Source organism: Ambystoma mexicanum, chromosome 2p (genome assembly GCF_040938575.1).
Source record: "Ambystoma mexicanum isolate Mex_15411 chromosome 2p, UKY_AmexF1_1, whole genome shotgun sequence".
NCBI lineage: Eukaryota > Metazoa > Chordata > Amphibia > Caudata > Ambystomatidae > Ambystoma > Ambystoma mexicanum.
The window spans coordinates 1165105095-1165120164 of NC_090923.1; the positions used below are offsets into that span (position 1 = coordinate 1165105095).

Sequence of the window (15070 nt, forward strand, 5' to 3'; positions counted from 1 at the left end):
TTTGCTGAAGAAATAGCTACTAAAAATGCCATTTTCCACGACAAAACAAAAATTTTGTGGAGGACAACGACATAGGCTCAAAAGGAGCCTTCATTAGTCCTGACAGCACCAGATTGAGACTCCAATTAGCAGGGAACTTTTTGGCTTGAGGAAAGGTCCGAAATAACCCTCTCAGGAAATGCTTGACCAGTCGATCGCTGAACAACGGAGTTGAATGTCTTTTACGAGTAAATCTTAAAATGGCTGCCAAATGAACCTTTATGGAGGAGAAAGACAACCCTCTTTCCGCTAAGTGTAGCAAATATGGAAGAACTTGCTCTGAAGCGTTGTTTAGGGGGGGTCCACCCCCAGTTGATCCCTGCACCACACAGAGAATTGTTTCCAATTACATGCATATGAAGTATTCGTGGACGGCGCTCGCGCTGCCTCTAAATTTCTGCAGCAATCCGAGGAAATGTTCAGGGCCAAAAACTGAGAAGTCAGGAGCCAAGCTGTCAGGCTGAAGGCGCCCGTGTCGTGATGCCAAACTTCTCCCTTGTCTTGGGATAGAAGGTCCGGAATCTTCTGGAACCTCACTGGCTCTGTTATCGACAGCTGGAGAAGGTCCGAAAACCACAACTGCCTCGCCCAGTAAGGAGCAACTAGAATCACACGACATGGTTATTTGTGAACCCACTGGAGGGTCCGTCGAATGAGCGGAAGCGGAGGGAACGCATACACGAACCTGCCCATCCACGGTAAAGAGAATGCCTCCCCCAGCGAGCCGGGTTGTGGCCATCTGCTTGCGTAATGTCTGCACTTGTTCTCTCGGGTTGCGAAAAGATCCAGAGAAGGATGACCCCACTTCTTGAAGATGTTCGCCAGTTGTTGATCGTTCAACTCCCACTCATGCAGTTGATTCATCTCCCTGCTGAGCGTGCTTGTGCATTGTTCACCCCTGGCAGATGGTAAGCCATTATGCTCATTTCCTGTTCGAGGGCCCAACGCCACATTTCCTGAGCTTTGCTCGAGAGCGTTCTGGAACGAGTGCCCCCTTGCTTCCTGAGGTAAAACATTGTTGTGTTGTCAGTTAATATTCTTAGGACTGATCCCTGTATGCGTGGTAAAAATGATTTCAGAGCACAACATACCGCTCTTAACTCCAGCACGTTGATGTGAAGGGTCGACTCTCCTGGGGACCAATGGCCTTGAACTTGCAGGGATCCCAGATAGGCTCCCCATCATCTCTGCAATGTATCAGTTACCAGCGTCAACTGAAAATCCGGATCCTGCAGGGGCATCCCTCTCGTCAGATTGTCCGAAGCCACCACTGAAGCGCTTGTAGAAGCTCGCTGCTGATGCTCTACTTGTCGGACCACAATCCTTGACTTTGAGACCATTGGTTTGCCAGAAATTCTGGTATTGGTCTCATGATGAGACGACAGTTGTTCACTAAGGGGATACACGACGCCATGGCCCCTAGCAGTGACATGTATTTGCTGATTGACACTCTGGTGCCAGATTTTCCACTCCTTCGCTTTTTGTTCGAGTTTTGAACTCTCTCCAAGGACGGCTTCACTAGTCCTAAATGAGTTTGGAAAATCCGCACCCAAAAATACCAAGCTCCTTGATTGAGCTAAACACGATTTCTCGAAGTTGATTGCAAAGCCTAACCGCTGCAGAAGTTGCATGGTGGCCTCTCGCCTTGCTTGCGCCATTCCCGGTGACGAGCCCCTTACCAGCAAATCGTCCAGGTAAGGGTAAACATGACCTTTTCTTCGCAGCCATGCTGCCACTGGAGCCAAGCATTTTGTGAAAGTCCTGGTAGACTATTTCAGTCCGAATGGAAGTACTTTGAATTGGTAATGACTGACAGACTACAAACCTTAGAAACTTTGTGTCGTCGATGCATGGGTATGTGGAACTATGAGTCTTGTAGGTCTAACAACGCCAGAAAATCCCCTGGCTGTATAGACCGGATGACCTCCTGAAGTGTAAGCATTTTGAACTGCCGGCGTTGTAGAGTCTTGAGAGCTCGAAGGTCCAGAATGGGTCGCCACTTGCTGTTGGGTTTTTTGACCACAAAGTAACGGGAGTGAACTCCCAGACCTCTCTCGGCAAGTGGAACACATTCTATAGCCCCTTTTTGCAGCATAAGCACCACTTGCTGTTGTAACATGTGAAGATGGGGTTGTGCCGAATACACAGGTGGAATGTGAGATGTTATGTTCTTGAACGGCAAAGAGTGGCCTAGTTTTACCATGTCCAACACCCAACGGTATGATGTTATCCTTTCCCACTCGTCGACGGGACACACTGCCTCCCAAGACGTCCTGAAGCTTGTCATTGTTGGGACTTTCACTGCTTGCCTTTGGTGGAAAAAGACTGTCCTCTTCTCCTAGAAGCCTGGAAATCTCCGCTTCTTCGTGTCACTTGGAGTACAATGACCTGTTGAAACTCCGATCCCTGGATGCCACAAATCGGGAATTCCCCGACGCGCTGCGGAAAGGGCGAAAAGACCGAAATGCTCTACCACTTTGTAAGGCTCCGAGCGACCTTGCCCTGTCTGAATCTTCCTTCATGCCTTTAAGGGCCTCGTCCACTTTCTCCATGAACAACTGCTCACTTTCACATGGTATATCGATCTCCGGTCTAAAGATCGTACATTTCAGCCAGGCTCGTCTTCTCAATACCACTCTGTTATTTATTTGTTTGAAACCGGACTCCGCCAAGTCCACGGTGATGTTGATAGAGTGGTTTGAGGCCTCTTCCCCCTCACGGACCAGTAACATGGCTGTTTTTCTGTGCTACTCAGGCAGGGGTTTCAGGATGGGGCCAAATGATGCCACATCTCACGGTCGTATCTTGCCATGATAGACAGCGAGTTAGCCACCTTGGCCGTCGTCTCTCCCACTGCCAAGACCTTCTTACCAAAAGCATCCTGCCTTCTAGCTTCACTGTCCGGAGGTGTTGTACACTTATGCTGCGATCTGGCTTTTCTGGCAGCCGCTGCCGACACTACCGATTCCGGGGAGAGCTGTGCGGTCAAACATTTAGGAGTAGAACTTTGAACTATTTATCCAATCTGCCCCTGATTGCAGGTTCCGAAAATGGATGGCGCATGGTTTGCAAGCCTTCCTGCCAGACATGGTCCAGAATGGGAACGGTGAAGACGGACTTCCTCCTCTTCCCCATATGGTCAAATAAGCAGCATTCCTTCTTTTCTTCCTCTGGGATCAGACCTACTAGGAGCTTCCACTTCTGCCTCAGATTCCCATGTAGGATCTCTCGAAGGGGACGATGCAGTGTCAGAGAAAGTCTCTAGGCCCTTGATCCAACTCTGAATCTTGCAATCCCCCTCCTTCCCGGTGTGAGCGGGGAGGCTCCTCACTAACTGGACGGGAGGCTGGCAACCCGGTCGTTGACATTGACGGCGGAGCGGGCCTGGTTCGTCGTTGGCAGATATCACCGGTATCACTGGAGGTGTACCTATGGGGGGTAACCTTGCGTCCAAATGGCTCTATAGAGACTGCAGCGTGGTCAACACCTGTAAGGATAACACCGACTGAGGATTTAGCAAAGATGATGTAACGGGGACACTTTGCATTCCCGAGATCGTCGATGAGCCGACACCTTGCAAGCCAAGATCAGTTGGACAAACAATATGTTCACGGTCTTCCTCCATTGACGATCCTAAGAAAGCAGATTCCTACTGCAATAGGGTATCTGGCAAAACTACAGCGCTTGTCCCCTTGCAGGTTTTAAATGTTTAACACTTTAATGCTGGGATAATAGACTGCCTGCATCCCTTTAGGAGAATGTAACGGTTCTTATAGTCTATCAGTCTGTTCTGAGTTAACCCTAACCTTACCTTCCTTAAAAACTCAATATTGCAAAAGTGATGCTATATAAATGCTATACAGACCTCAAAAGAAGTCACCTCCGGGTGCTGGAACATGTGTAACATATCAATGAATTACTCACCTGCTTTATTGATCACCTTTTGAATTTGAATCCTACCTTGGGATCTTACAGCCAATTACTGTTTTTTAAAGAATGCTTTAAATATCGCTGTGCATAAATAAATATATTATATAACTAAGTGTATAAGTGTTTAATTGGATATTTGTTTACTGATTTCATTGTACAACTCTACAGCTCACATTACCCCTGTTAAGATAAAGCTTGGCTGCTCAGTCACACTACCAACTTGTGTATTACAGGCCTATATTAAAAGGTTGTTGCCTAATACCAAGAGAAGTCTTGTGTAGTCCCACAACAGTTGAACTGCATCAATTCTTACCTAACACGCTGTGACTGAAAATGAATCATCGAGATGAATTCTCGCAAAAAACCACAAAAAGTTGCTGGATATCGAGGAGGTAAACAAGGACCCCCCAACAAGAAAAAGTGTGGTAAAAATCTGAAGATGCGATATGGCATTTATATCGCGCCTATACACCAGTGTTTTAAGATGGTCACCATGGGTGGAGCTTAGGAGGAAGAGTGAAACTGGCTAGGGCAATATGACCCCAAATTGATACTGATAGGCTATAGAAGCGACAAGTTGTTTTTTTGCTTATAGCTAAACTGCTTTAATTTTACTGAGGATTCCGAGCCCAGCGATGGAAATATTCATGAGTATGTGAATCCATGCAAAACCCCATGATGGAGAAAGAAATTACCCTAGCCACAATTCACTTTAGGGTGATGTGTGCATTTGTAACAAGACAAAAAACTCAAAAAGAGTGACAGTTTCTCAGTATTGACAGTCTTAAGTAATCATCAGTTTCTCCATAAGAATGAGCAAAACAAAGGCTTTAACTTACCTCCAAAAAATCAGGTCACCAGTCAAAAAAAAGCAAAAAAGAAAGGTGCCCCATAGAAGTCTATGGGAGGAAAGCAGCAAAAAAATAAAATCCTCACAGACGCATGCCCCTTCCTCCTGTATGGCTACACATGTCTAAAGTTGGCTGACTATAAATCCAGTGCAATTTGCTAGCTTTAAAGTTACCATTCGACCGGAGCCCTTAGTGGCTACACTGGCATGAATGTAGCAAAAAAAACAAATTTAAATCATAACCAAGCATAAAGGCAAAAAACAAAGAAAATACTTGTGTCGACCAGTAAATGGAAACTGATGCACACATCAACTGCAACTGGTAAGGAACAAGTTACTTACCTGTAACGCTTGTTCTCCAGCATGGGTCTGGCATGGGATTCACATGCTCATGAATATTCCCCGTCGTCAGGCCAGGAATCCTCGGTAAAGAAAAAAAACAGTATCAGTTTTGTTTCTGATCGGTCAATCACTGGTCTCTGGGTCATACTGCCCCCAGCCAATGACTGCCCTCTCCCTAAGCCCCGCCTCTGGCAGCCATCCTCAGATTTGGTAGCACGCAAAGTGGCAGTATGGCCAAGTGAAGAGCCGCAGAGGGGTAGGAGGGAGGGTTCGCATGTGAATCCATGCCAGACCCATGCTGGAGAACAACAGTTACAGGTAAGTAACTTGTTCCTTCTCCAGCATGGGGTCTGGCATGGATTCACATGCTCATGAATACAATAATACATAGCAGTACCCACATGCACAACCAACGGGAGGTGGCAAAGGCTCAACATTAAGCAATTCTTACCTCCTCACCAGGCTCACCTTAGGCGAACAGGTTGCGCAGCACTGCTTGGCCGACCCTGGACTCCTCCCTGGAATCCCGGTCGACGCAGTAGAATCTCGTGAAGGTGTGTGTCGACCTCCACGTAGCAGCCCTGCAGATGTCCAGCAGGGGGGCACCAGACAAGAACGCCTTGGTAGCAGCGATAGCTCTGGTCGAATGGGCTCTCGGACAGCCAGATAACGGCGGTTTGCCACCCGATGACAGTGCATGATGTAGCCGGAGAGCCATCTGGAAATGGAAGCCTTCGAGAGAGCCTTCCCTTGGTTCACAGGTCCAAAGTTCACAAATAGCTGTGATGTCTTCGAAAAACTCTTTGTGCAGCCACGTAGAACTTCAGCGCTCTAGCCACATCCAGCGAGTGCAAAGTCCTCTCGGCCGGCGACGAAGGCGAGGGGAAGAAAAGCGGTAACACCAAGGGCTCGTTGAGGTGGAAGTCCGACGGCACCTTGGGCATAAAGGAGGGGTGCGTCCTCAGCACCACCCTCATGTCGTGAAAAGTCAAGCATGGAGGTTTGCAGGATAGGGCCTGGATCTCTCCCACTCGACGTGCGGAGGTGATGGCCACAAGAAACGCAGTCTTCCACGACAGGAACTTCAACGGTGCCGAATGCAGGGGCTCGAATGGCGCCTCCATGAGCCTGGTCAGCACCACGTTGAGCTCCACGCCGGGGCAGGGGCCTTCACCGGCGGGAACTATCGGAACAGTCCCTTCATAAATTCCTTCACCATGCAATGGGACCACAAGGACGCCCGTCCTGTGGTTCTGGTGTATCGGGAGATCGCAGCCAGATGTATCTTGGAGTCGTGAGTCAGTCCAGCCTTGGCCAGCGACAGAAGGTACGGCAGCACTTGAGGAGCCGTAATCCGCAGAGGGTTAATCTTCTGTGCACGGCACCAGAGATCCTCTTCCACTTATGTGCGTAGCACTTGAGAGTTGAGGATGCCTTGTCCTTTGCAAGAACCTCTCTGCAGTCAGCCGGGATATCGTACCCTCCAAACTCTAGTGCTGCAGGAGCCAGGCCTGCAAGTTCAGCGACTCCGGGTCGTGATGAAGTATGGCGCCTCCTTCTCTGTACAGAGGATCCGTGTCCGTCGGCAGCTTGACTGGTGGGGACGCTGACAAGTCCAGAAGGTCCGGGAACCAGATCTGCTTCGGCCACGCCGGTGCGACAAGGATCATCCTGCACCGGGACCTCTTGAGCTGGTTGACGAGTCGGAGCAGCAACGGCAACGGAGGGAACGCATATAGGAACAGGCCATCCCAGGGGAACGAGAAAGCATCGCCCATGCTCCTCGGCTGGGGAAGCCTACTGGCGAACCTCTGGCACTTGGAGTTCGTCGCTGTCTCGAACAGGTCGATCTGCGGTTTTCCCCATTGTCGGAAGAGTCGAAGCACTTGATCCCGACGTAGTTCCCACTCGTGGCACGAGCGCAGCTCCCTGCTGAGTGAGTCGGCAATGGTGTTCTTTATCCCTGCCAGATGAAAGGGCACCAGAAACATCCCTTGGGCGACGGCCCAATGCCACAGATCCTGGGCTTCCTTGGAGAGGGCTGGGGGGATCTGGTTCCTCCCTGCTTCCGGATGTAGAACGTTGTGGTGGTGTTGTCGGTGAAGATTCTCACCACCTTGCCCTTGAGGGACGGGAGAAAGGGCCTGAGGGCCCAGAACACTGCACAGAGCTCCAGGATGTTGATGTGGAACGGCTTCTCCTACAGGAGCCAAAGGTCTCTTGCGTGAAGTTCTCCGGTGTGCGCTCCCCACCCTTCCAGGGAGGCATCTGTCGTCACCGTTATCTGGTGAGATGGGGTCTGAAAGTCTGTGTCCGCCGTCAGATGAGTGCGGGTGCCCCACCACCGGATCGCTCGTCGGAAGGTCTCGTTGAGCGGGATCCTGTCCTCGAAGCTGCCCGTCGCTTGGATCCAGCGGGCGTCAAGGAACTCTTGCAGAGGGCGCATCCGAAGCCTGCACAGGGGCACGAGATACATGCAGGAGGACATCATCCCGAGGAGGGACTTGATGGACCTCACCCTGGCCACGTCCGTGGCCAGTAGACGCTGCACCTTGCCCAGAATGGCCTTGGTCCTTTCCTCCGACGGCGAGGCTAGGCGTGCCACTGTGTTGAGCTTGGCTCCCAGAAACAGTGCGACTTGCGACGGGACCAGGTGGGATTTGGGGAAAGTTGGAGAATCCCAGGTCCGTGAGCAGCTGGACGGTGTTCGCTGTGTGATCTACGGTGAGCTCCCTTGTCCTTGCTCAGATGAGCCAGCCAGGTAGGGGTAGACGTGGATCCCCTGCAAGCGCAGCCACGCCGCCACCGGTGCGAGGCACTTGGTGAACACCCTGGGTGCCGACTTCAATCCGAACGGGAGGGCCTTGAACTGGTAGTGCCGTCCTTGGACCACGAACCTGAGGAACTTTCGGTGTCCTTTTAGAATGGGGATGTGGAAGTACGCATCCTCCAAATCCAGCGACAACAGGAAATGGTGGTCCTCCAGCTGTCCCAGCACGTGCTGGAGGGTGACCATCTGCAACTTCTGTGCCTTGATGTACTTGTTCAGTCGTCGCAGGTCCAGGATGGGGCGCCATCCTCCGGTCTTCTTTTTCATGAGGAAGTACCTTGAGTATACTCCGGAGCCTCAGAGACTCTTCGGGACGAGCTCGATGGCACCTTTTTTGAGCATCGCCCTTACCTCCAATAGCAGTTGAGGGACGCGATTTTCCTTCCTTGCCACGGGTGGAATGTGGGGGCACTTTTTTAGAAATTCGAGGGCGTGCCCCTGGGCCAGGGCGTCCAGCACCCAACGGTCGGTGGAGATGGACTCCCACACGTTGACGAACTTCGCCAGCCGGCCTCCCACCGGGGTGCTCCGGTGGGGGCCCCGACACCGCTTTCGGTTCAATCTTGCTTGGAGGACACCTTGCCGCCTTGGCCTCCCTGGCGACGACGGCAGGGTCCAGCCAACTTGCCTCGTCCTCTATAGGCTTCCTGCGACGAGGAGCGGGCCGCTTGGCGGTACGTAGAAGAGCCACCGCCGAATCCCTTGGAGGCACCCTGCTTGCCTCCGGTGCTCCGAAAGGACGGCCTTCGTTGCCAGAGAACGCCCAGGGCCTTAGCTGTCCCAGTGTCCACCTTGATGGCTTGGAGGGACTCCTCCACTGTTTTCCCAAACAGATTGTTCCCGTCGAAAGGCATGTCCAAAACCTTGGCTTGTACGTCCTGGCGGAAATCCGTCGCCTTGAGCCACCCTCGTCGTCTAAGGCAAACGCTGTTGCATAGCTGGCGGAAACCGGTGTCGGCTAAGTCCGTTGCCACCGTAATGGCGTGGTCCTACGCCACTTCGCCTTCTTGCAAGATCTCCAGGGCCTCTGCCCTCTTGTCGTCCGGTAGGAAGTCCAACAGGGGGGCGATCTTGTACCATAACTCCATGTCGTAGCGGGCCACAAACCCGAGGGCGTTGGCCGCCTTAATCGTTGTTGCCGCCGAGATAACTAGTCCCATTCTTTCCTTCGCCGTCATGCGGGGAAGTTGACATTGAGGCCGATTCCCCCCCGCTTTGTTCTTGGCCGCCACTGAGACGACAGAGTCAGGTGTCGGTTGTGCCCTAAAACACAAAGGGGCCGCGTCGGGGACCCGGTACTTCTCGTACCGATCCCTCTTGGCAGGCGTCGTAGACGGGTTCTTGAGAAGGGTGAGACCCTCGTCCCAGATGTCATCCAGCAGAGGCACGGCGAGGACTGTTTTCCTCTTGGACTCGCGCCGTTGGTAAAGGAAGCCTTCCTCCTCTTCAGGGCAGAGCTGAAAAAGCCCTTGCGTTCATTGCATGTGAAGATCCGATCTCGTCGGACAGGGAGGCCCAGGCTGAGGGCAATGGGAGCTCCGTCCCATCGTCACCGCCGTCGGTACCCATCGTGGCCGTGTCCGTTCCCGTGTCATCCACAGGGACGGGGGACGTGGGCAAAGGTCGAGTAGGGCGCGAGGGCTGAAAAGGCGGGGCTGGATGGATCCGTCTTCTCTTGTTCAGGGGCTTCCCGCCGGGCCTGGCTCTGGCTCCTCCATCGAGCCTGGTTCCGGATCCTCCGTCGGTGGTAAGGGCAATCTCGTCCTTCTTTCCGAACATAAGTATTGTATCGCCAACAAAATTGCAGCCGAGTGATCCTGCGGCTCCGGAAGCGACGGGTGACTAGGACACTCGCCGGTGCCGCCGTCGCTCTCGTCGTCACCTTCGTCGGGATCCCTCCCGTGGGAACGGGACTCTTCGACGCCCTCCTCGAGGCCCTCTAAGACTTCTACCAGTTCCTCCTTGGATGCTGTGTCCGTGTCCACAATGACCACCGCCCGCCCCTCTTTCAGCCGTGGTCTTCACGGGGGTCTTTTCGATGGGTCTGAAAGAACTTCCCTCCACGGAGGCAGGGAGACTCTGGGCCCGAGGTCGCCTCCACTGGTGTAGCCTCCACAAGCTGCGCCAGTGCCGCCGCGACTTCCTCGATAGAGGCCTTGGCCGGGTGAATCAAGGCCTTTACCACCTTGCGTGGGCCTGTGGCCTTCACCTTGGGGGTGGTCACCGCCTCGCTCCCCCCGGCCGGATCCTTCGAGCTCGACCGGGGCCTCCCCAGAAGCTTTGCCGGGTTCTCGGCCTTTCTCTTCCCTGAGCCAGACCGTTGGCTCGTGGTTGATGGCCCTGGAGAGGGTGCGCCCTGCCTGGCAGCCGAGGAGCCCGACCGTTCGGCGCTCCCGGTGCCCGTGGACTCACAGTGCTTTTGCCTTCTGTTGGGCCCCCGTCGCCGGAGCGCCCTCACAGGACTTAGAAGACCGCTCGGACTTCATCTTCTTCTTCTCACCCGACAGGCTCTTTCCTTCCAGCCAGTTGGAGAGACGAAGGCGTCGGTCCCTGATGGTCCGATCCGACATGTTCCTGCAAAAAGCACAGTCCTTCTCCACGTGCGGTTTGTTCTCATGAAGGCAGTAGAGACTTTGAGTGCTCGTCCTCGAATACATTCTGCAGCTGGCATCCAGGGCAAACCCTGAACAGCTTTCTGGGCGTCGAGCTTCCTTTCTCTTGGGCCATGTTCGGGTAGGCCGCAGAAACTTCTGGACTCCTCCAAGAAGCGTTCTCGACAAAATCTTCACCCTTGAGGGGCGTAGAAAAATCCGACACGGATCCCCGTTAATCGGATGTAGACACGGTGGAGCTTGAGGCTCTATTTGACCGAAAAATTAGAAATTCTCTTTGAAAAAGCACGAAAACGCAGCAAAAGCTAGAGAGCTAAACACGAGGACTCCAAACACTTGAGCGTGTGGTAAAAATCTGAGGATGGCTGCCAGAGGCGGGGCTTAGGGAGAGGGCAGTCATTGGCTGGGGGCAATATGACCCAGAGATCAGTGATTGGTTATTACTGAGAAAGACGGATCAGAAACAAAACTGATACTGATTTTTTCTTTACCGAGGATTCCCGGCCTGACGACAGGGAATATTCATGAGCATGTGAATCCATGCCAGACCCCATGCTGGAGAAAGACTGTTTCAAAATGCAAGCTATTTCTTTACCAAAAGGAGCCAATGTACAAATCATTGGCAGACTAGTGTAGGGATGAATAAGCAAACCTGTGAAGGTATGATTGGGAAGAAGACATGCCACAGAAGCAAGGTTGTGGTATTTAAGAAAATGTGCACCAAAAATCAAACTGGCAAAACAAATTCTTACTTTGGGGTTTGCACTTCCTTTTGTTCTTTTGAAGCCTGCAGGCACGGTTGCACCACCTCCAATAGCTTTATAAGGACACTAAGGATTCCACTGTTCTCCACCACACGTGCACAGGGTAGCTTCAATTCCTGAAAGATAAACATGTGCTCAAGATATGGCATGCGAAACGGTGAACACAAAATGCTTCAAGATTAACAATCTTACCTCAAAAAGAAGAGTGAGCAACAGGATCCGTGTGGCCAGATTAGATGCCTGTGGTAAGGTTGCCATTTGACTGACCCATTCCGATACAGTTTTGGTATCACTTATAGTCAGGGGAAGGGCAGCTTTTATCAGTACATCTGCAGCTTCCCACACCTACAGGAATGAAAGTGTAAGAAGGATAGCATCAACAAAAGAGAAGTCATTGAAAAACTTGTTGGCCGACCATGCAGAAATGCAACACACACCTGGTTCACTACTTGCTTGAGGATTAGGTCCCGGTAGTCCGCTCCATTGCGCTTTACGGCAGTCATGATAAGATCACAGACCCGGTACACTGTATCTGGCAACTCATCCAGCAGATGGAAGCACCCTGGTAGCATGGTGTCCGTAAAGTTATGAAGCTCTTCCTGCTCCAGTGGCTCTGCATCTTGAAATTTCTCCAAACATTTGGCTTCCTCCTCTTCCTGCTTCTCCCGAGATTTCCTCTCTTCATCTTCTTTCCGGCGAGCCATTTCCTACAGATGGTAAATAAAATAATAACTCGATCGATTTATTCTGCATTGCAACACTGTCCATGCCTCATACTGCTGTATAAGCACTCAATAACAGTTTGAAAAAAAAACACTGCAGAAGGAAGTCTTGTAATTAAGAACAGAGAACAAATAGTGCTTCATAGGCTATTACAATGTACACAAGTATACTATGACTGTGCAAGCAATAGGTCAAAAAAAGGCTAAATACTGGGCAGCCTCCAGCTTCCAAAACATTTAAAGTAAAATGTTGCAATCTAGTAAGTGTCTAAAAACAGTAAAAATAAATAAAGTGTCCTGTGCATGATCCTTCAAGATAAAGCACTGCTGTGGAGTTGCTACCAACAGACAAGGAACTTGCAGCAGTGCCTTGGTCCCGTCACCAGTGGCAACCATTGCGTCAGTCAGTGCCCCCCCCCCCCTTCCTGCCAAGAGAAGCAGATTGCAAATTCGCCTGGACAGGAAAATTCCAAACAACAGACTATTTATCGGGTTACTGCCACACAAACAAAGCAAGACCCAAAATTAATGTTGGTACCTCAAGGGAAAAGTCTGCCTAACTGCTCTCACTGCGTGATCGTTATTGCAAACTTCAGTACTTGAACTGTTGGCTGTGCAATATGCACAGGCATACAGTTTACACACTACAGTGGCCAGATCTCCAGCTACAGTTCACAAACGTACCTACAACAATGTGTGAGCACAGCGCATATAGAGACTGGACAGGGAATGAGCTTCAACTGCGTGCACATTTTTAGGCATGGCAACTTCCATTATTATACTTCTGGTCTCATCTGTGTAACTCAGTCTTCCACAGCAGAGCTTACGATGGATTGCAAGCTGTTCTTCCACCTCCCTGCACCCCCCCTGTCCTTCGCCAGCCTCCCCGTCCGGACTCATTCCCACCTAGTCCAGTGCTTCTAACATGACCTTATCTTCATATCAAACGCGTCTTGCCGATCTAGTCCATTTCGTGAACGCATCATGCGACAACTCTGGATTTTCTGCACTTTTCCCTCCTTCCCGTAACTGTTGCAGTTGGGTAGACAAGTTACTTACCTGTAATTGTTGTTCTCCAGCATGAGTCTGGCATGGATTCACATGCTCATGAATATTCTCGTGGTCGAGCTGGGAAATCTTTCTCCCAACAACCAATCACTGGTCTCTGGTTCATACTGCCGCCAGCCAATGACTGCCCCTTTACCTAAGCCCCACCCTATGGCAGCCATCTTCAGATTTGGTAGCACGTAAAGTGGCAGTAGGACAAGAGAATAGCGGCAGAGGGGTATGCGGGAGGGTTTGCATGCAAATCCATGCCAGACCCATGCTGGAGAACAGTTACAGGTAAGTAACTTGTTCCTTCTCCAGCATGGGGTCTGGCATGGATTCACATGCTCATGAATAAAGAATACATAGCAGTACACAATGCCAACCATGGGAGGTGGCAAGGCTCAACGTTAAGCATCTCTTACCTCCTCACCAGGCTCACCTTCAAGCGAACAGGTTGCGCAGCACTGCTTGGCCAACTCTGGACTCCTCCCTGGAATCCCACTTGACGCAGTAGAATTTCCTCAAGGTGTGCGTCGACCTCCATGTAGCAGCCCTGCAGATGTCCAGCAGGGGCACACCAGACAGGAACGCCGTAGTTGCAGCGACTGCTCTGGTGGAATGGGCTCCGACGGCAAGGCAACGGTCGGTTTGCCAACCGGCGACAATGGGTGATGCAGCCAGAGACCCACCTGGAAACGGAAGCAATGGAGAGGGCCTTCCCTTGGTTCAAAGGGCCAAAGTTCACAAACAGCTGCGATGTCTTCCAAAAACACTTTGTGCGGTCCACGTAGAAATTCAGCGCTCTAGCCACATCCAGCAAGTGCAAAGTCCTCTCAGCTGGCGACGGGAAGAAAACAGGTAACACCAAGGCCTCGTTGAGATGGAAGTGCGAAGGCACCTTGGGCATGAAGGAGGGGTGCGTCGGCAGCATCACCCTCGTCTCGTGGAATGTCAAGTAAGGTGGTTTACGAGAGAGGGCCTGAATCTCTCCAACTCATGCGGAGGTAATTGCCACAAGAAACGCTGATTTCCATGATAAAAACTTAAGTGGTGCCGAATGCATAGGCTTGAACGGGGCCCATGAGCCTAGTCAGCATCACATTGAGCTCCCACGCCAGGGCCTACACCGGCAGGAACTAATGGAAAAGTCCTCTTATGAATTCCTCGACCAGGCTGTGTGACCTTAACGACGACCACTCCTGAGTTCTGGTGTAGCAGGAAATCGCTGCCAGATGAACTTTGATGCAAGCATGGGCCAACCATGCCCTGGCCAGCGACAGTAAATACGGCAGCACCTGCGGTGCCGTAATCCTTAGAGGGTTGTGTTTCTGTGCACCGCACCAGACGGCAAACCTCTCCCACTTATGTCTGTAGCATTTCAGTGCAGTCCGCCGGGAGATCGTATACACCAAACTCTAGCACTGCAGGAGCCAGGCCTGCAAGTTCAGCGACCCTGGGTCGTGGTGCAGAATCACACCTCCTTCCCTGGCGAGAAGATCAGCGTCCGCCGGAAGGTTGACTGGAGGGGACGCTGACATGTCCAGAGGGTCCAGGTACCATATCTGCCTCGGCCACGACGGTGCGACGAGGATCATCCTGCACCGGGACCGTCTGAGTTGATTGAAGAGTCACAGAAGCAACAGCAAAGGGGGAAACGCAGAGAGGAACAGGCCGTCCCAGGGGAAGGAGAATGCATCCCCCATGCTCCCCGGCTGGGGAAACCTGGTGGCGAACCTCCGGCACTTGGTGTTTGTCGCCGTCGCAAACAGATCGATCTGGGGATTGCCCCATCATCGGAATAGAAGATCCACTCGGTCATGCCGAAGCTCCCACTCGTGGCACAAGCAGAGTTCCCTGCTGAGAGAGTCGGCCACAGTGTTCTTCACTCCCGCCAGATGAAAAGAGGAACATCGCCTGGGCGACGGCCCATC

At 51.9% G+C, this 15070-nt stretch overlaps 1 protein-coding gene across 5 annotated transcripts in view; it reads right to left on the minus strand.

Annotated features, from left to right (window-relative positions):
* The window catches only part of HUWE1 (HECT, UBA and WWE domain containing E3 ubiquitin protein ligase 1), a 2445223-nt gene that overhangs the window by 1358394 nt on the left and 1071759 nt on the right, over positions 1-15070 (minus strand). For all 5 annotated transcript variants that reach the window (XM_069645305.1, XM_069645304.1, XM_069645303.1 and 2 more), the window contains exons 35-37: positions 11805-12074; positions 11560-11712; positions 11356-11483 (exon numbers count right to left, since the gene is read on the minus strand). In XM_069645305.1, the coding sequence (XP_069501406.1) occupies positions 11356-11483; positions 11560-11712; positions 11805-12074 (551 nt within the window). The remainder of the gene's footprint in view (positions 1-11355; positions 11484-11559; positions 11713-11804; positions 12075-15070) is intronic.